Source organism: Equus quagga, chromosome 8 (genome assembly GCF_021613505.1).
Source record: "Equus quagga isolate Etosha38 chromosome 8, UCLA_HA_Equagga_1.0, whole genome shotgun sequence".
NCBI classification, from domain to species: domain Eukaryota; kingdom Metazoa; phylum Chordata; class Mammalia; order Perissodactyla; family Equidae; genus Equus; species Equus quagga.
In genome coordinates, this window is record NC_060274.1 from 102,182,581 (window position 1) to 102,204,761 (window position 22,181).

At 36.7% G+C, this 22,181-nt stretch overlaps 1 protein-coding gene across 5 annotated transcripts in view; it reads left to right on the forward strand.

Annotated features, from left to right (window-relative positions):
* Nucleotides 1-22,181, forward strand: part of CPED1 (cadherin like and PC-esterase domain containing 1) — a 271,872-nt gene that overhangs the window by 88,424 nt on the left and 161,267 nt on the right. For all 5 annotated transcript variants that reach the window (XM_046669323.1, XM_046669321.1, XM_046669319.1 and 2 more), the window contains 2 exons: nt 2,262-2,394; nt 3,714-3,882. In XM_046669323.1, coding sequence (XP_046525279.1) covers nt 2,262-2,394; nt 3,714-3,882 — 302 coding nt within the window. The remainder of the gene's footprint in view (nt 1-2,261; nt 2,395-3,713; nt 3,883-22,181) is intronic.

The window sequence follows — 22,181 nt, forward strand, 5'->3', positions numbered from 1 at the left end:
GTAGGCTCTTCCACTTTAAACAGAAAAAGGTGACATAAAATTGTTTACTCTTTTGACGTATCTGCTGACTACTTCCTCAAAACCACTGAGCTACTGCCTGGTGAAATGATATGTCTAGCTTTTTCAAAGTTGGCTCTGCTTGGGCTTCAAATTGGTGCTGTGCTTCCTGGCAGCAAGGGTAAAAGGGAAATCGGAGTAAATTACACTGTTCTCATATTATACAAAAGAAGGCTACAAATGAGCTCTTCTGGAAAAGCAACAGTTTTCCTAGTTATAACTTCTAAAAAATGTCTATTTAGTGAAAAAGAAGAACATATTTTCTTACTGCAAATTTAATCTGAAGAAATCAGTCTATTTGGTGAAAAAAAAGAACACATTTTCTTACTGCATATTTAAAGGATTATATAAACACTTCAACTCGTTTTAAGTTGTGATTGCCAAGAAAAGAAGTTATCTTAATGACTCTTCATTTGTCATCTCTGGAAACAAGCAATTTGAGTATTTCTTTTGTTGTGATGTATTGGAACTTCATTAATGGGGAAGCCTTACAAATAGGCCATCGTTTTCTGAGGAAGATCATACTGTGCTAAATGAGATAGGGGAATTCGTTGAACAGCTTGACTTCTGGTGACTTTTACTTAAGAGTGTGAAGTGTTTTAAATTAGACTATGTTAGTATTGATGAAACGTGCACAAGGGGGAAAAAGAGTTTAAAGGCTTTGTTTCATTTTGAGAGCTAGATAAATTATATAATTTAAAAACAAAGCACTGTGACCTGGCAGTAAGGAAACAACTGTCTTATGCTGTCGGAGAGAGTGGAAATTGGGGCAACCTTTTTGGAAGGTAATTTGGTGATGTCTGTCAAATTTACAATGTGTCTACCCATTGACCTGGCAATTACACATACAGATTAGAATTTGCCCCTTGGTAAACTTGTAAAAGTACACCTAAATAGATGAAGAAGAGCTTTCATTGCAATATTTTTGAAATAGCAAAAGAAAAATGTTACAAAAATAATCTGAATACACAGCAGTAAGGGAATGGTTAAATTAAAGGTGTATTCATTCAACAGAACACCCTAAGCCATTAAGAAGTATAAAGTAATTCTGTATATGCTCATATGGAAAGGACTCCAGGATGGATTAGTAGATAAATAAGCCAGAAATAGACTATTATAAGGTCTTTTTGAATAATTTGAAAAACAGAGATATCTACGTATATAGGTTTATGTAGATATATTGATATTTGTATCAATTTATATATTGAAGAGTCACATGCATCTGACCCATTGTGTGCTTATCTAGACTTCAAAAGGGAATATATAAGCATTGGCTTTGATGGAGAGAGTTCCTAGATGGGGGTAGATTGCTGGATGCTTTTTCTTTTCATGTGATAGCTTTCTGTACAATTTGATTTTTCTAATCATGCACATACAATGCATCTATTTTGTTTTAAATATCAGTATGAGTATTCTGAAGTAAGTCATTATTGTTGGTCTTTACTTTCATATACTTTAAAAACCCAGTAAAGGGGGCTGGCCCAGTTGCCTAGTGGTTAAGTTAGGTGCACTCTGCTTCGGCAGCCCAGGTTAGGGGGTTTGGATCCCCGGTGTGGACCTACACCACTCATCAAGCCATGCTGTGGCAGCATCCCACATATAAAATAGAGGAAGATGGGCACAGATGTTAGCTCAGGGCCACTCTTCCTCAAGCAAAAAGAGGAAGATTGGCCACAGGTGTTAGCTCAGGGCCAATCTTCCTCACCACCCCCCAAAAAAACTAATAAATAATATTTTGCAAAATAATAAAACACTGTTGTTGAGGTGACCAAGGTCATGGAACATGACAGACTCTAGCCTGTGAAGGACTGTATTGTCAGGAAATCAACTCAAGTGGTCTATGTTATATTCTCATCACAAACAAGTTACTCTTGCAGCTCCCTTCCCCGTGTTGACAGTGCTTGTCTTAGCTGTGTGGAGGATAGAGCCGCTTGGAGTGGGACAGTTGGAGACATCATATCTACCTCCCCTTCTGAGGAAGAATATTTGAAATCAGTTATTAAATTGTTTTCGTTCATTCTTCATACTTCATAGATCTGACTTTGCATTCATACTTCATAGATCTAACTTTGATTCAGACTGGGGAGAAAATTTGTTGCATATTTCCCGTGGACCCTATAGTTTAACACATAGACACTAGCTTGGAAGGAATTCCAAAAGGAAATGATAGAATGACTTTCTTTTGCTCTTTTGACTCGTTTCAGAATTGCGACTTCTCGTGAGCCCCTCTGTGTGTCTGGATCAGAGCACACCATTAAAGCTGAGTACTTCGAGTCACCTTTTAAAGACAGTGAAGCCACATATGTGGAAACCGTGGGACTGGAGGCGTGAACAGCTGTAAGCTAATCACTTTGAATTGTTATGTCCAGCGTACATTTTAGGAAACACCAAACAGATATGGGGGTGGGGAGGGTACATGTTTAGATTATCGGATTCTGTTACATAAATTTTTGGCTATCTCTTCTTAATAAAGAATGCCATCATTGATTTTCTTCTAGACTAATTCAACCCTCTCCTGCCATAGAATAAACATTTGGGTAAATAAGTCTCTTATCTAGGAAGTTACATTAGTGGAAATTGAATTTAAAACCTTGACGATGTGAAACTATAAAATTTTAACTTTCATTTTATACTCAAATGACATTGCCTTAGTCTATGAGTATGGCTGAATGCATCTTTTTTCCTACTTATTATTTTTTTATGGCTCCCCAGATCTAAGAAAGCAACTGTAAAGTACCCAGTTACTAAGTTACCTCCAGGGGAAGGATTTTAAAGTGTAGATAAATTATAGTGAAAAATTAAGAGATTTAAATGATCTTATCCAAGACAAAAATGAGTTTGCCTCATCTAATTTTATAATTATTAAGTAGTATTTTCTCAGTTAACAGTATTTATTGAAGAATGTTATGCATCTTGTGCTTACCTAGACTTCAGAAGTTGAAATAGCACAATCTTTTCGCTGATAACACTTAGATTTTTAAAGTGTAGAAATACGGTGCAGGAAAGCAAATAGTTATACATTTTGGTATCATTTATGATGAAAGTCTGTTTGTTTCATTACAAGACATTAAACTAGTGTTAGTTTTCCTATATAGACTGAAGTGTTTTCTTAATACTTCATCCCTTAAGTTGACCCTTAATTATCTGTAATAAGAGTTATTAGATGGGATCAAACTTGTGGTGAAAGTATTTTGGCATGTTTTTAGTGCCTTGTCCACCATTAAGAAATTTAACATCTTTTCTTGTCAAGGAGAAATGGACCAAAGGTAGGTGAGGGTAGAACCAGAAAATTTCAGGTGTTTCACTGCTCCCTAAACTGTAATTTGTATCACTTTTGGTGCAATGGTACCATATGTGACTAATTTAAATCTTTAAACCTTATTTTAGGTACTATTTTCCTACCTTTCTTTCTTTTTAAAAAATCTTAGATTAAATCTGCTGGAGTAGGGACTCTTATCAATTTGATCCCTTCTCTTTGTACTTGTATGTCCCCTGGTGGTGATGCTAATAAGCAGTGAAATTGTTTAAGGAAACCCACACACTGAAGGCTGGGGTCCAACAAAGGATACACAGGGTATACAAAGCTTTGAGGTAATTTATAAATTACATACTCACCCTCAATTGTGGAACATTAACTACATTGTTTTCTTTTTTAGAAATCAAACAACAGTCCTGGCTCCACATGAAACAATCTTTAGAGCTGAGGATCTGTCTGTGATTCTTAAAGCATATGTGTTGGTGACATCTTTAACCCCTTTACGTGCATTCATTCATTCGACTGGCACAATTTGGAATCCACCAAGGAAAAAACGCTTCACTGTCAAGGTAAAATTTCCATCGAAGTTGTAATTTCACCCAAAGTATGTTGCAGATAAGTAAAGTGAGTTGGGCTGCCTTTCTCCGACCTTTATGATTATCAAATCCCCTTGAGCAAAGATTTCATTGTATTGTAGCTGTAAGCAGAGATTTTCGCTTAATAGGTGCAGGTTCAAAACTGAACTCGAAACAGCCTGATTCACTAGGAATCACAAAAGCTACATCTTTTTTTTCTCAATTCATCATTTTAGTTCAGTCCTTTGACCCATTGCACAGCTAGTTCTCAGCTGTAGTCTTTTTTTCTTGACTTTCCATTTATTCAAGAAAAATATAGTCAGTGCAACAAATCAAAATATAATTTTGCCCTTATGCTTTTTGCTTCATTCTTCAGAAGCATAATACCTATTTTGTTAAACCAGTCACTATGGAATAGTTGCAGAGGAAAAAGGCAGTGCTCTCAAGTGTGCTTAGTACAGTAAGCCATGGTGGAAAGGATGATGAGAAAGTTTCCAGGGAAGAGCTTAATGATAACCCCAAGAAGCTGAGTTGTAAAAGGTTCAGGGGCCGGCCCCATGGCCAAGTGGTTAAGTTCGCGTGCTCTGCTGTGGCGGCCCAGGGTTTTGCTGATTCGGATCCTGGGTGAGGACATGGCACCGCTCATCAGGCCACGTTGAGGTGGTGTCCCACATGCCACAACTAGAAGGACCTGCAACTAAGATATACAACTGTGTACCGGGGTAATTTGGGGAGATAAAGCAGGAAACAAACAAACAAAAAAAGGTAACTCAGGTTAACACAGTTGAAAATAAGGTCTACTTGACAATGTATTTGGTAAATTTTAAGGAGTTTCTGATTTTATAGAAATAATTATTCAGAAGACAGGTAAGAGGAAATGAGAAGAAATTAAAGAATGTTCAAGTGTCTTAGCATTGTCAGGTCAAAAATTCCTTCAAAGAACAAATACTACATGGTCCTACTTAGAGAAGGAATCTAAAATAGCCAAACTCACAGAAACGGAAAATAGAATGGTGGTTACCAGGGGCTGGGGACAGGGGTCTGGGGAGGTGTGAGGGTAAGGGTACAAAGTTTCAGTTATGCAGGATGAGGAAGTCCTAGAGGCTACTGCACAGTCTAGTGCCTACAGTTCATAATACTAGGTTTTTCTAAGAGGACAGATCTTACGCTAGGTGTTCCTATCACTAAATAAATAAATAAGTAGGGTGGGAGGAAATTTTAAGAGGGGATAGATATGTTTATCACTCAATTGTGTTGATGGCTTCGTGGATGTATACTTATCTCTTAAACTCACCAAGTTCTGTATATTAAATATGTGCAGGTTTTTATATCTCAATCAGAGTAAAGTGGTTAAAAAAAAGAATGTACAAGTGACTTTCATAGTTTCAAGAGAATCAAAAGTGGCTGAATCTGATGTTTTTCAGAATTTATCTTGCATAAACTGCATTTTAAGTTCTGAAAAATCTTCTGATTGTGAAAAATTTTTAATGATCCATTTAAATATTGCCAGTTAAAAAACAGACCAGCATGATAAAAGGTACAGGTGTTAGATTGACTAACAAAATAGATAGCTAACATTTTAATGAAATAGTATTGATGACTTAGCTCTTAAGGGTGCTTTATTTTAAGGATAATCATCCTGTCTCAATTATATCAATATATAGACTTTTTAATTAATCATGAAAAAGTGGAATCTAATTTGGTTTGCCTTTCTTGTTATCTCCCACAAGTCTTTGCAGTAGCTTTTTATATTTCTCTAAGTACTTTTAATTATTCCCAAATTTCCTCTATTAGCTTGAATTATATGAAATTGCTGATATTTGGCCATTTTTCACCTCCAAAAAATTGCAATTTCATATGATTCAACCTAATTGTTGGAACTCAGGTATAGAGAAATACTGAAACCATATTCCTTAATTTGCGTCACATTCATGGATGCAATAAATATTTATTGAGCACAGACCAAAATCCCATTCTTGTGGAACTTACACCAACAGTGTGTGCAAGACTCCTCTCTTGTTTTATCTATTTATTTAATCTAGTGTGTCCTTATTTCCCACTCAATTCCCCTCCCCTTCAAAAGGCCACCATTATAATGATTAATGTGTATCTTTTTGTATATATTCTTGTAAAATATGCATTTTTATTTTGTTATGCATGCATGTGATTTTAGTAAATAAATTGTATCACATTAGGTATTTTTTTTATTTTTCTAACTTTTTAAAAATGTACCACTATGTATTTTTAGAAAGGAACTGTCCACATTGCTATGTGAACAGCTGTGTTGCTTTTTAGTGACTTACAGTATTCCATGAAGTGTATTCCATTACAGTTTTCCTGTCCACTCCTCCAGTGACAGACATCTGGATTGCTGTAACTCTTAGCTAAAGCAAACAAGCTTCAAATGTACAAATCCTTGTATATGAACCTGTATGTGATTTTCTGGAGAATATGTAGTCAGCATTGGAATTGCTGGGTCATAGGATATGGGTTCATTTGATAGAATTCAGTAATGCCAGCTTGCCCTCCAGAATGCCTATATCAGTTTCTATGCCATTGTTCGACTTTCCTTGTCCCCATGACTTGACCACCATTTGAGCTTTTCCAGCTTGTAACAAGTGATAAGTGATACCTATCTCTTGCAAATAGCTCCATTTGTCATCTATCTTGTTAACTTTATCCACAGTGTCCTTTGTTGATCAGAAGTCTTCTATTGATTAATCAAATTAATTTTTCTTAGGTTTCTGCATTGGAGATTTTGTTCCAGAAATCCTTTCTTATTTCTAAGTCACAAAGATGTGCTTCTCCATTTTTTCTATTCCCTTTATAATTTTTCCTGGACATATAAATATTTAATTCAACTACAGTTCACTTTTGAACTTTTGATCCAGATTTTTTTCTTATGTAATCAATTCTGGTGGGCTAAAAACTCATCATTTCCCATGAATCTGACATCATCTTTATTGAGTAAGTTCCTGTATGTATATGGAGCTGCCCCTGAGCTCTCTTCTGTGCCAGCTGGCCTCTTTGTTTTTATTATTTTGGCAGTATAAGTATGTCTTATATCTGCCAGGAGAGGTTCCTTCTCTACTTTTCCTTATCAAGATTAAGTTAGCTATGTTATAGACATTTATTTCCTCATAAATATTTTAGAATAAAAGCATATTTTTTAAATCCTTCTGGAATTTCAATATATAGTGTCATTGAATTTATAGTTTAATTTTTGAAGAATTTGCTATTCATAATATTAAATCTCTGCATTTATTGATATCATTTTCTTTGTCCTTTATTAGAGTTTAAATTTTTTTCTCCACAGAGGTCTTATATGTTAAGTTTATTTCTAGATTCCTTAGAGTATTTGTTGACATTGTTTTTTAAATTATATTGTCTAGTTGCTCATTACTATGATAGAGAAATACTGGGGGTTTTTTTCTGCTTTTTCTCCCCAAATCCCCCCAGTACATAGTTGTATATTTTAGTTGTGGGTCCCTCTAGTGGTGGCACGTGGGACGCCGCCTCAGCGTGGCCCGATGAGCCATACCACTTCCGCGCCCAGGATCCGAACCGGCGAAACCCTGGGCTGCCAAAGCAGAGAGCACGAACTTAACCACTCAGCCACCGGGCAGCCCCGAGAAATAATGTTTTTAAAGTTGAACTTCTATTTGGCAAACTTGTTCCAATAGTTTTACTATTAATATCATTGGTTTTACTAAGCAGATGGTCATTTTATCTGCAAATAAGGTCATGTTAATCTCTCTGCTTTTAATTCTCATATATGTTCTTTCCTTCTTTCTTTTCCTGTACTAATGTTGGCCAGAATCTCCAATACTTTCTTTAAAAGTAGAAACGATAGTGAGCACTCTTGGATTGTTCTTCATTGTAAAGGGAATTCTTTTCAAGTTTCTCCACTAAGTGAAATGCTTGCAGTCGGTTTTTGGTGTTTAAACTTTACAATCTCTGCTAAAGTAGTGAGAATAATACAATTAATCACAATGTAGCCATCATTGCCATTTCAACTATGAGAATTCGTGGGTAATCTTGCTTCATCTGTATTTTCTTCACTCTCCTTCCCTAACACTAGCTTATTTTGAAACAAATCCCAGAAGTCATATGATTTCATTTTTAAATCTTTTTAGAGTATAACTCAAAGAGATATGAATTTATAAACCTTACCAAGTCAAAGAAGTTGCCTTATATTTTTAGTTTGTTGGAAGTCTTCAACATAAAAAGAATTTGAACTTAACAAATGCTTTTTTCTGCATTGATTGAGATAATCGTGTGATTTTTCTCCTCCTCAAGTTTATGTGGTGTATAGTATTGCTAGATTTTCTTTTAAGAAAACCTCCCTGCATAATTGAGATAAAACCGAGTTGATAATTTGGGGCTATTTTTCAATACTCTGTTGGATTGGTTTAATTATGATTTTTATATCTATGTTCATGAATGATATCAACATAATTATATTTTTAAATATTTCTCTTATCTGGTTTTTGCAGTTGAGATTATAGGAGCTCACAAAATAGAGCTGGATAACTTTCACTCTTTCAATTTTTTGGAACAACTTGTATAAGATAGAAGTTAACTGACCCTCAAGAATTTGGTACAAGTCTCTTGAAAAAATAGATTTGGAGGTTTTTTGCAATAGCATTAACATTTCAATTTGTTTAAAATATTTTGATTGATTTTAAGTTCTCAATTTCTGCTTGTGCAATTTGGCGTTTTTTAAAGAATTTATCAATTTCGCGTAGGTTTTCAAATTCTTCAGCGTATAGCTGATTACTATAATGCTTCAATTTTTATATCTGTGGTATCTATAGCTTATTTCATGTTTTTCGTTTTATGATATGTAGATATTTAATTTTTATTTCTTGATTAGAATTGCTGGGGTCTCTATTGTTGGTTAATCTTTTTAAAGAAACTAGTTCTTTATTTTGTTAATCTTTCCCATCATTTTGAAGTTGTTGCTCACAATTTCACAGATTTCTGCCCTTATTTTTGTTGGTTTTTGGCTTCTAGTTTTTTGCTTGTTTGCTCTTTTGTCCTTTTTATAGCTTCTTCATTTGAATGCTTGCCTCCTTTATGCTTAACATTTTTGTTTCCTGGTAAAAAAGGATAAAGCTATAAATTTCTTCTATATACTGCCGTAGTCACGTCCCATAAATTTCAAATTATTTAGTTCTAAGTGTTTCTTAATATTTCTTATGTTTGCCTTGTTTAACTCAAAGTATTTAATAACATTTTTCAGTTTCTAAGTATAAAATTATTTTTAAATTATCCTTTTGTTTTGAATGTCTAATTTATTGGATTATTATCAGAAATCATATTCTGTATGCTACTGGTATCTTGAAATTTATTGAGGCTTTCCTTTATTGACTAATAACCTTTCTATTTAAAACAAGTCTTCCATGAGTGCTTGAAAAGGAAACCTCTACATGTGAGTGTAGAATTCTATCTATAGTTAAAGGCTTATTAAGTACGTATTAATTGTATTTTGCAGATATCTGGGTTTTTTTCTGCTTGATAAAATCTCCAACTACAGTTGTTTGTCTATTTCTCCCTGCCATTCTGTGCTTAACTATTTTGAAGCTATATTATTAGTTATCTATTTACTTATGATGCCTATATCTTCTTTCTCCATAGTTCCTTAACTAAAGGTATATACTATATTCGAAAGGTATATAATACCTTTCTTTTGTCTTAGGATACTATTGCATTAATTTCTGTTTTAGTCAGATACTAAGATTACTATGAGCTTTCTTTTGGTTCATATTTTTGTTTTCCCACATACATATTTTATTTTTACCCTTTCTACATGTCTTTATATTAAATGTATCTTTTCATAGTTAATATATTTTGGGAATTTATTGTTTTGATCCAATCTGAGAATCTTTGTTTTTTAATTTGTAATTTTTAACTGAGTTTCATACACTGTGTTTATGTTAGGACTTATTTATTTATTTCTTTAGTATTCATCCTTTTTGTTTCTTTTTAAATATCTTTTCCTGCTTTTCACTGTAAAGCTCAACTTTTCTCAAGTTTAAAAGGTATGCATTTTTAATATATGTAACATACGGTGGTCACCCTTCATTGAAGACATGCACATGTTTATTTTCTCATTAATTATTATTAAACTTTTCAAAGAATGTAGAGTTTTAGTTCTGGTGGAAATAATCATTTTTTTCCTTTTATGGTCTTTTTTTCCTTCAAAAGGAAAACAAAACAATAAATTTTATCAAGGAGTGTGTCACCTTTCCTTCCCCTGTTTCATCCTCCTGGATTTGTTTCTTTTCTTAGTGAGTGTTTGCAATTTGGCTGGAAGTCTTTACTGTTTAATTCTGGGAAATTTGTTTTTATGATTTCTTGAAGTATTTTTGTGCACTCTTTTTTCTTTCTTTCTTCTGTTCACATTTTGACCCCTTCATCTCCTGCACTGATATCCCTTAAGAACTGTGCGCATTTTTGCTTACATCTATTGATTTCTTACTATGTTTCCTCTTAGTTCTTTTCAATGATTCTTTTTCCATATTTCATTTGCTACTGTCTTCCAATATTTCCGTGAGTATATTAATCATGCTTATTTTAAACTCCTGGTGCATTAAACTCCTAGTCCAGTGCGCTATCCATTGCACCACTGCGCCCTAGTCCTCTAGTTGTAGTAGCATGACATATGTCATTCAGTTTATTGCCTTTCTTTTGAGGTAGCTGTACTTTTTGTGTGTCCCCTATTTTGTCCTTTGAGCGTAAGTTCTCTTGCAGATACTATTTATTCTGGCCGTTATAGTGTTTGCGGAAGGCCAGTCCTGCAGGTGAAGCCTTGGAGAGGGGAGAGGATGAATTCTAGGCACCATAAAACCACTTTCGACCACTTCCGCCTGCTGCTACTGTAGCAGGCAATTTCTCTGGTCAGAATTTCACCCCCTAAACTCTGAGGAAGTGCCCTGGGAGGAGGCATTTCCCATTATTATAATCCCTCAAACTCAGGGTTTGTGAGAGAATAGAGTGGAGGAGTGAATGTCGACTGTGATGTAATCTCACGTGGCTTTATCAACGCGTCACCTGAGCAGGACATTATCCCCAAGAAATGGAGCAACCTCAATCTTGGGGTGGACTTCATGTCTTTAACAGAGAGGGAGCAGACGGTGATTGTCCCAGGGGATCACAGGGCAGAGGCAGGAGTACAACAAAAATACTTTCCTCCACTCTGTCCGCTCAGAGAAGCCTTCAGCAGCCCCCCTCCCCAAACTCCAGCCACCCCTGTCCATTGCCACCACTGGCCAGCCCAGTTCAAAACAGCTTTTGGAATCCATTCCACACAGGTTTTTATTTTTTGGGCTTTTTTTGTTAAATTCATGCTTTATCTCATTTCACCTATACTAGTTCACTATCTATCTTGAGAGGACATTGAGACTCCTAGATATTCCAAGTAACTTTTTTGTTTTTTTCTTTTTTTCATTATTTAAGTCATTTCCCCTGACCTTAGTAGAGATGACTGGTAGAAATAATACGTTTTTTTGGTGATAGTTTTTATGCATTTCCTGAAGATAAATCATGAGAAAAGGAAGCTCTTTGTGATTTGATTTGCTTTAGATTTTCATGCTTTATTCACTGTTTTGTTTCTTATTCCTGTCTTTGTTGTGTCTGCGGGACAGATGCAGGCCGCAGTGGTGGCAGAGGAAAGCACTCAGTTCTTGTCATTTTCATCCTCTCCTTGGGATTTGTCTTTTCAAGATCTTGCCTGATTATTCTGGACAACACTGTTATCTGCCCTCAAAGGGAGGTAGTGCAGCTTCCTGGGTTAATGTGCCAGAGAGCGATTATTTTCTTACAAGGTCAAAGTTACACTTGATGCTACAGATAGATTTCAAAAAACAAGGGAATATTTATTTACCCTTCAACTGAAGTATTTATTGCTTCAGCTAAAATAGATTATACTTATCTGTTAAATCTCTTGACCATCCTCCAAAATACTGCTTCCTCCTGATATTTTTAGAGGTGAAAAAAACCATGGAAACAGTTCTCAATGCTAATGTGGAAGACAAGACCAAAACCCACTTTAAAGACGAACCCCATGACATCAAAATTTATCAAATACTGTTCTTAAATTCAAAAAGACATTGTGTGTGTGTGTGTGTGTGTGTGTGTGTACTGAGTCCTGAATTCAGAAGCTAAATTACTTAGTTAAATCAGTGGTGATTTATTCACTGTGCAGTGAGGCAAGCCCACTAAACTGGTTATCAGTGGCTATTTATAGAATATTCTGGCAGCTAAAGGAGGTATGAAAGTAATAACAGATATAACTATGAGCTCATTTATTTCCAATTAAGTCTGCTGCTGAGACGTTTTATCTTCTAAAGCTCTGGAGAGAGTTGAAAAATATTAAGAAATGCAAATTCGAGACATAATGGAAAGTAGAAGCTTTGTAAACTAAATTTTTCTAAAATCCCCTTCTATACAATAAAAATAATTTATAATTTGTGTTAGATGTTTCCAAAGGATGTTCACATTTAAAAGGAGGAGGGAGATGGAAAAAGGGAAAGAAAATGAATAGCAAGTGCAAGATTTGCTTACTATAGCCTATGATCTGATTTTAAGACAACCATTTTTACTGCTTTTAAAGCAATGTCATTTTCTTGGTGAAATATAATAAATCAAATTTAAAGCAATATTTTATTCAAAAATTTCTCTAAAAAGCTCTCAATTCGAATGTAAAACACTCCAGTTATATCTATGAATTCAAAAGGAGAACAACCATTCTAAGTATAACTTCCTTCACCTGTGTCCATGGCTGTCTATATACACAGGTCATATAGATTAACTGCAAGAAATATTGTAAATTTAAATTTGGTTCTTAGAGTACAAAGTCACAAGTTATCCCTCCATCCATTGTAAAGTTATCCAGCAGGGAGGAAACTCTCATATCTGTAACTTCTTTATGACGTCTCGAGAGTCTTTATAGCTGTGATTGTAGCTGACTGCTTTGATGAAAATGTATTGCTGGAGTGATTTGTGACTTCTGGCAGGAAGACCTGTCAAAACTCTTACTTTGTCTAGTTGAGATATAACTTAAATGAATTCATTGTTTGATCAGGCATCCCACATTTAAAGATGTTCATTTGTTGATACTAGGTATTCAAAAGTTATGTGAAGAGGATTCCTTGAATGTCATCAGCTCTCGATAAAGGTGTCTTAGATTGAATTCACTTGAAGATCTTTTAAAAATGTTTAACTGTGTGAGGTGTTGCCAAGTCTGTTTAATCCCTACCTGTTCTAATTCAGCCTATATTTTGCAATGATCTTCCAGTGGCTTTCCAGTAAATGCAATAGACAGACATCATAACCTAAATTTCTGGGCAGCACCACTTTGATAGAAAGGGGAAAACACAGGACATTGGAGCCTTTTCTCAAGTCAGTGAGAATTGTCTCTACTGGAAACCCAAGTTAAAGCAAGCTCCTGCCCCGTCTGAGGCTCTGAATCACCAGCTCTCTACCACCGCTGCATTGGCCTTTGGGGGGCCATTCTTCCATTCCCTGTGCCTGCACTTCCCCCTCACATGCATGCGATCAGCAAATGTGCGCAGAGGAGAGAGTGAACTTTGGCGAAGTGGGGAATGTTATTATTTACGAGGACCCTTTTTAGAGAGTGCATATATCTCTTATTCAGTTTTGGAAGTATGACACAGTTGCAGGGATGAAGTTAGCCTCATTTGTCGTCAATATTTATGCAGCGCCTTTCATAATGTCGGGTGAGATAGCTCATATATTCCCAGGGTAAAAATGAGTAATGTCTTTGGAAGCAGGTGTAAAGTTACAGTAGGGGTTTTCGACTTTAGGAAGTGTTCTTCTCCTGGTCGTCATTTTATGTCTAAAACTGCAGACTATGGAACAGACCTTGTAAAAGACTTTTTCACTGAGCATCTGGTCTTTCTGCAGGCCTGGGAGATTTATGTCAGCTGTAGAAAGAATGTGAATAAAAGCTTGCTCCTGGGAGTTCGTAAAATGAGTTGATGTATTACTTAATCTACTCTTGCTCGGATTAAATTTAAAAATTGCATCAGGGTGTTCATTTTAAAGTATGATTTTATATAAATAGAAATTATAGATAACTGGCATAAAATTAAATAAACAAACATGTGGCTAAAGCTGACTTATAATCAAAACCAAAATCATAATTGCAAAATAACACTTCTCTCATCAGCCCACATTGGTGTTAAATATTATTTCAGATATGTGTTTGCTCTAGAAAAAGAATGATTGTTTTGCAACTGCACATGATTTTAAAGTGCATCAATGCAAAATAACTTTTTAGTATTCATGGCAACTTTCGTTCTGTTGATGGCAACTTTGTCTCATTTTGAAAAATTTCATTCATTCATTTCATTTATTCATTCTCCAACTTTGTTTCATAAAACTTTTGTCAAGTAATTTTGTGCATTCATTAATTCTTAATGCTAAACCTGGATTATTACCCTAAATAGGAAGAAAATTATTCATAAGCATTGTCATGTTTATTTGATCAAAAATGATCGTTTAAACACATGACTCTAAGCTTTAGAACAGCAGGAAATGTGTCCGTATCCCCAAAGCCTTGGGGATAAATATCAAAAAACGTTCATCATTGAATGATTGTCTATCATTATCATTTTCATTATAGGTAACTTATTAATTGTAACATACCAAAAACTCTCATTTTGGGAAAATATGATTTGAATAGGTTCTTCAACAAAAGATAAATATGATGAATTCACATACAACATCTTTGTTACTGCAAACGTATCTCTTCTGAACTAATACAGTGACCTGATTGATACATATGTGCAAATATAATTAACTGACATGTATGCATTATATATATTTTATATATATATAATGTGTTAAAGTGACAATATAAGGTAAAACATAACCCTAATGAATAAATTTGCTAATTATCATTTCCTTTAATACTAGAAAACTGATGGATAGGTATTACTTATATATCCAGAAAAGTGAAGGTTAGCTAATACTCTTGGATTTTAGTGTGAAATCAGGAGAGGTAAATGAATTCCTTCAGAATGCTTGAAAGATGGAAAAGGGAATGCCTCAGTGGCATTTTGGATGTTAGGACATATATTTCCCTGCTCCTTGGCTCCACCCCCTTCCCTTGTCTAGTTCAAAGCCTGCTTCTCTCTGGCGCCTTCTAGTGGATGCCTGCGCAGGGATGAGGACGGGGACCAGCTGAGGACTGGTAAAGAGCAAGTGTTATTTCTCCAACTGGAGCCTAGGAGTCAATGGTCTGTGAACATCTTGGAAATTCTTATAAGTTAGTCTATGCAGGCTCTTCCTTTTTCTGCCTTTGCCCAGCACAGGAGTGTTGCTCTGATTTCTGTTACACCTTGCTGATCATAGGTTTATAGAATAAACAAGTTTTTAGGGTAAAATATGAGCATGGAAAAAGAGGACCAGTGTAAGCAATGTTTCAAATACTTTAAGAATCCACAGAGAACAGCACCATGTTAATTTTTGAGTTACTCATTATTTCTTTAATAGATGAGCTAGCTACGCCAGAAATATTGTCACAGACGGAGCGGCTGTGTAATCCCTTCCTTCACTACCCTCTACACAATACAGAATTAAGATGGAGCTTTTGGTAGTGGACTTGTGAATTAAGGCAAAACTTCACGCAGTCTTCCTGAATTTTTCCACTTCTGTGCAGACATCTGGAGAGTTACTGAATTAATTTTATAAATCTTGATTCCTGGACTTTGACCACAGGGCTCGCCTGAGTTTTCCATTGCTGTGGTAATGATAAGTGTCTTCTGAGGACAGGAAAATATACTGGGAGAAAAAAAATCAGATGAAGTCAGCAAAGAATCAGGAGAACAAAAAGGAAGAAGAAAAATTTACTTGCCTAACTAAGTTTAGAATTCTTCAAAGAAGAGATTATGTTTATTTTTTATTTGCAAAGGAAATAGGGGCCAGCCTGGTGGCATAGTAGTTAAGGTCATGCGCTCCACTTCGGCGGCCCCTGGTTCCTGGGTTCTCATCCTGGGTGCAGACTTACACACCACTTGGCAAGCCACACTGTGGCAGTGTCCTGCATACAAAGTAGAGGAAGATTGGCACAGATGTTAGCTCAGAGCTAATCTTCCTCACCAAAAAGATAAAATAAAAAAATAAAAAGGAAACAAACTTTCAGTGCCTGACACAATACTAGTACTCAGCAGGCAGGAGAGATAAATGGCTTGGAATAGACTCCACTGCACTTATCACATTGCAGAAAAAAATAATTAGCAATAAAAATAACCCTTTTACAAAGTGGTATGTGAATGCAAAGTAATAACAGTGAAGACAATGGCAGTAAGTGTTGCCCCCAAATTAAGTACTTTAATGCTTAAGAGTATTATAAAATATGTACCCAGTGGAGAAGACAGATGATGTTTACATTTTAACTTTGGGTATAGAAACAAAATAATTTCCCACCAGTACATTTTTTTTTTCTTTTTCTCCCCAAAGCCCCCCAGTACATAGTTGTATATTCTTAGTTGTGAGTCCTTCTAGTTGTGGTATATGGGACGCCGCCTCAGCGTGGTTTGATGAGCAGTGCCATGTCCGCGCCCAGGATTCGAACTGGCGAAACACTGGGCTGCCTGCAGCAGAGCGCGCGAACTTAACCACTCGGCCACGGGGCCAGCCCCCCACCAGTACATTTTAAAGCTTATTATGTTTGTAATTTTAACCATTTCTGTTAAAAATTTCCTTTATTCTTTGACATCTGTCTCAAAGGCTGTGACAAATCCTAAATATAAAATATCCCCAACTATACCGACTAGGTAAAGCTGATTTGTCTGCTAAAGGAAGACAGACTTTTGCTTCCTTCAGGAGAAAATCTGACTTGCATTTGTCTTATGTGATTTATGCATTGTAAGTTTAAAATGAAGTACAGCCTTTTTCTTCCCATATATTAAAATGTGGTTTCAAATTTGAAAGAAACGGCAATCTTTTGTCACCAAGGCAACCTACATAGCTATGAGAGAAAGCAAAACACAAATACTGTATTGCCCTCAAGTGATCTTTTTCGGTATTGCACTAACAGCCTGAGCTGTCCAACAGTGAAAGGGAAAAAGAAGGCAAAAATGCTTAGACAGCAAAGCTTTGACCTTTTTCTTTCATTGCATTATCATATTTATTTTTAGGATGTTATCTGATAATCCATCCTTGTGGTGGGGAGGCTATATTACTAAGTAGAGAATCTGAATGGTGATAAATCTACAGTACGATTTAAATTGCCACAGGGCCACAAAATTATTTGGAATGCTTTCAGCATTTGTCAGTCATTGGACATTGTTTTTCCATTTAAGATGATTTTATGATACACCAGGTTTTAAAAAATTACCATAAAGTTAGCACTAGCATTTTAGACTTAGCATCTGAGAATGCATTACTTTTATCCATTATCTTTTGTGTGTACTTGTTTGATTTCAACTTGAACCTCACATCAGCTTAATTTGAATTCCTTTGAATTTTGTAAATGAGCTAATATTGTCGTATGGAACTGCAAATGTGTCTTTCATTTCTCTGAGCGCTAGTAAGGCAGATAAAGATGGGTTCTCAAATGTGTCTTTCATTTCTCTGAGTGCTAGTAAGGCAGATAAAGATGGGTTCTCAGGATTCTGCACACATACGTCTTGCTGCGTTCTATCTACTGCAATATCTAGATATATTTCATTGCTTTTGTTAGTTCTATCTCTATGGAGCATCTGCCTGTAAGGCGGTTATTCTCTGACTTCATCATTTAGTGATGTGGAGCATTCCTCTACCCACTATTCTATCCTCTTTGTCTCATAACAGCTTGTCTTCTCGCCCCCACTGCTGTGCTTATGAAACCAGTTCTTAGAAGCTCTCTGAAACAGATCTTTAAAATTTGGAGGAAAGGACTGCAAACAGGAGAAGAAATCCTAAGTGTCCCTGTGTTTATATATATCTATATTCTGTGTGGCTTCCCTTCTAAACCAGCCTCCCTATGCCTGGCGTCTTGTCTTCCAGAGTCCAATTAGTTTCAGGTACCACAGCCTCATCTACCTGTTTAAAAAAGTATTGTACCAAAATGATTTCTATCTGGAATTTTTTCCAAATGCATTTGAAAGGTTTGAGAATTTTCTCATGTGCTTGATTACCAAAGTCATCAACATAAAGAACGTGTATTCAAGTCACAGAGTGAAATCATTATTCTAAACTCAGAACTCACAGAAGAAAAACATTATGCTAAGGAAATATATTACATTTTCAAGCTTTCGAGGAGTTACTGTTAAAGTGAAAAGAAGTGTGATTTAAAAATATGAATAGGAGAATGATGACATCCTTTCAATCGGAGTGATAAGCGAATATCCAACTGCACTTTTACTCTAAAGGAGAGGGAAATAAATCACTCACCTTGGATCTGTAGTGCTAGAGCTACAGGACTAAAAAGAAAAGTCCCAAGGCATGACCTCTAATGGACGCGCTGAGGTGCCAACTGTATGACCTCAGGCAAGTCTTTCAATCTCTGTGAACCACTTTCTCTATCTGTAAAATAGGAACAGTTCTCTATGGGTTAAATGAGGTTTTTCTTCCTTCTACAAATATTTGCTGGGTACTCCCATGTGTAGACACTGTGTTAGGTTCCAGTGATATAATAATAAACAAGGTAGAGTTCCTGCTTTCATGGAGTTTATTCTTGTATTGAGAGGTAGATGAAATACAGATAAAGAGCTAATTATACATATGTAAAGAAATACTGATAATTGTAGATTTTTAATATAGTTAGGAATAAAATGAATAATGATGATGTGTAGAGAGTGACTGGGTTGCCCACTTTATGAGAAGTAGAAAGATCTTCCTGACTAGGTGACATCTGAGCTGTAATTCATGGAGGAGACTAAGCCTCGTTGGAAGAGCTAGTGATGAAACACACCCAGCAAATGGACAATTCCAATGTCTTGAGGTAGGAGAGTCCTTGCCCGTTCACGGAACATCACAAGCAGTGGAAGTGCATCATGTTGAACAAAAGGGAAGTGATATTGGTAGAGAGGAGGAAGCAGAGAAAGGGTAGGTTCAGTTCACACAGGACTTACAGACAAAGTAAGGAATTCGGCTTTTATTTCTATGGGCAGAGGGACACCACTGAAAGATGGTGAATAGGGGAATGCCATAATTTGCTTTACCTTTTCAGGCCCGCTCTGCTGCTGTGTGGAGAACAGATTGTAGGGGGTTGTGAGGGGATCCAGAGAAATCAGTGGCAAGGCTATTCAGGAGTCCAGGTGAGGACGATGGTGGCTTGGACTAGTTGGTGAGATCATGGTCTGAAGAAAGACACAAGTGGATACCTTGTGGAGAAATAAGAATTGGTGATGAGCTGAGAAAGAGGATAGACAGAGATGGCTCAAAGATGGCTCTTCAGCCATTATTTGAATGGTGGTGCCCTTTCCTGAGATAGATCCGATGGAAGGGAGTGGGACAGAGAATTGTGCAATGAAGAAGTGGAATGGGAGACAGGTTCCTGATCTCACAGCAGCTTACCCATGTATGTGGTTCCTACCCATTTGTCTGGTTCTTAAGCCTCCTTTGCTCTATACCCTGCCTGAGGGCCCTACACAGGGAAGTTCTTGCCTTGAGAATTTGGTGCTTCTCTACTTGTTCAGTTTCTCTCCCTGCCAGTCTCCTCCCCATGCCCCTCTCCCTCCTGCCATTTCCAGCAGAGGTATCCTATCACTTCTAAAACAAGAGAAGGATAACTAGTTGCTTGCTCTTCCTAGTGTGACAGGCAGGCCTCATGTGTCCAGGTCCCCATTACTGTAAAAACAGCCTGAGCAGAAGTGCCTGTTTCTCAGCCATCGTGAGTTTAAGGGTTATTTTCAAATAGATGGGATCTCAAATCACAGGTCAGTTCCCTTGAAAGATAGTAGAGCGGTCAACTATGATGTATTCAGATAAGAAGATGAGAAGAGAATGCTTAGGAACTGCCTACCCCAGAAAGGATTAAATCTATTCAGTGTGTGGGATGGAAGCCAGAGTGAAGTTGGAGGGGTTTGAAATGAGGAAACCACACCAGAAGCAGCAGGCATTAGACTACACTCTTAAGCACTGAAAATAAATGTGAAGTTCTTACATTACCTTCTCCCTCATATGGGAGGTTTATAGGAGACAGAGATGCAGACGCCATTTCAAAAAGAGAAGAAAAGAAGACAGAATTTAAACAAACAAAAAGCAAATTAAATTAGTTAGCTTTTGCAACATAAACCACCTTTGAACAACAAATATTTCTTATTTCTCATGATTCTGTGGTTGGCTGGACAGGCTCTGCTGATTTATATGAGTAGCTGACAGTTCAGTTGGGGTTAGATGGTCTAGCCTGGCTTCACTCATGCCTGGCTGTTGGCTAGAGTCTTGGGGATGACTTGGCCATGTATTTCTTATCATCTTGTGGGCTGCCCAGGGTTCTTTCATATGGTGGCAGTGTCAGGGTTCCCAAGAATAGCAAGTGAGCAAGCCCCAAAGGCCAAGTTCTTTTCAAGTTTTTGTTTGTATAATGGTTGAATGGTGTCCCAAAAAGATATGTCCACATCCTAACCCCCAGAACCCGTGAATGTGACCTTATTTAGAAAAAGAGTCTTGGCAGCTGTAATTAAGTTAAGGATCTCAAAATGAGATCATCCTGGATTATCCAAGTGGTGCCTAAATCCAATGACGCATGTCCTTATAAAAGAAAGGCAAAGGGAGATTTGGCACAGACAGAAGAGGAGAAGACACACAGAGGAGAAGGTCATGTGAAGATGGAGGCAGAGATTAGAGTTATACACCCACAAGCCAAGGAGTGCCTGCAGCCTCTTGAAGCTGGAAGAGGCAAGGAATGATTGTCCCCTTGAGCCTTAAGAAGGAATGTGGCCCTGCCAACCACCTGGATTTTAGACTTTTGGCCTCCAGAATTGCGAGAGAATAAATTTCTGTTGTTTTAAGTTGCTGGGTTTGAAGTAATTTGTTAAAACAGTTTGCATCATATTTACTAATGTCCCACTAACCAAAGAAGATCATATGTGCCAAAGCTAAGATTCAAGGGATGAAGAAATAGACTTCACCTCTGGCGGAAGTGCAAAAGCACACCGCAAGAGGGTGTGCCTACAGGGGTGGGAAGAATTCGTGACCAGATTTTGCAAACTACCACACCAATGAAAAGAAAGATTTTCACTTTATAGCAGATTAGCGACAGGTTTCACAGGATAGAATTTAAATGTGAGAACAGGGAAGTAGTTAATTAGGGGTCAGGAGACAACAAGAGAAAGGAGGGGGAAGGTATCTTGTCTGGTGACTTCTCTACTCTCAGATGAGAATGAAGCTTCTAATGGTTGAATGTCCTTCATCAAGTAAGGTGGAGAAACAATATAGTCTCCCCATAATAAATTGGTGAGAAATTAATGTATTTAATCTATTCCTTCGTGCATGAATAAAATTTTTGTGTTTGATGACAGAGTCAAAAACAACTTAAAGGAAAATCAATGTTGACTGTGTCAATAATTGTTCATAGTCAATTCAACTGAGTTGTATTCTAAAATTGTCTAAAGGATACCTATGTGTTGGGCAATGTGGAGAGGGACTCAAAAGAGAAATGCTGGTTCTTCCCTTCAGGGAACTCTCCAGTGAGTGGGGGAGAAAGACATATTTATAAGTAACTCTACAGAGCAGAGTGCAATAAGTGGCTGAGTTACTGGGCTAGTCAAGTGTAGGAGAGAATTATTTAGCCTGGGGAAAGTGAGGTAGATTTCACAAAATAGGTAGTATTTTTTTCCAAGCTTGGGAAAATGAATAGGGCTTCCCTGGGAATGAGGCAAGGATGTTTGCATTTACTTTGGAAAGACATCAGGAAGCATGCAGGTTGAACATAGGTTATAGTCTCACATGTATGAGCTGGCTTATTTGGCTAGTTTGTGTATTTATTTTGAGGTGGAAAGAATCCGTAGATAGCCTGAAGTGGGAGGGATGGAGAAAGAAGGAAGGGAAAAAGTCATAGGATTTGTGGAGTGGGGGAAACCAGAAAAGATATGTTAGAATCAGATCCTGAAGAGCTTGAATTTCCTGCACGTAAAACGTAAAATGACCCCACTGTCATTTTATACTTCTGAATGTATTCTCCTGCGTGGTCTCATTTAATACTTTTAAAAGCCCTGGGAGATTGGGTGATAGTTTTATACCCATTCTATGGATGAGGAAGTGAAGAGTCATGATTTTGTAGAGATGACAGAACTAGTAAATATGATTAGGATTAGGCCTCAGATCTCCAGTGAGTA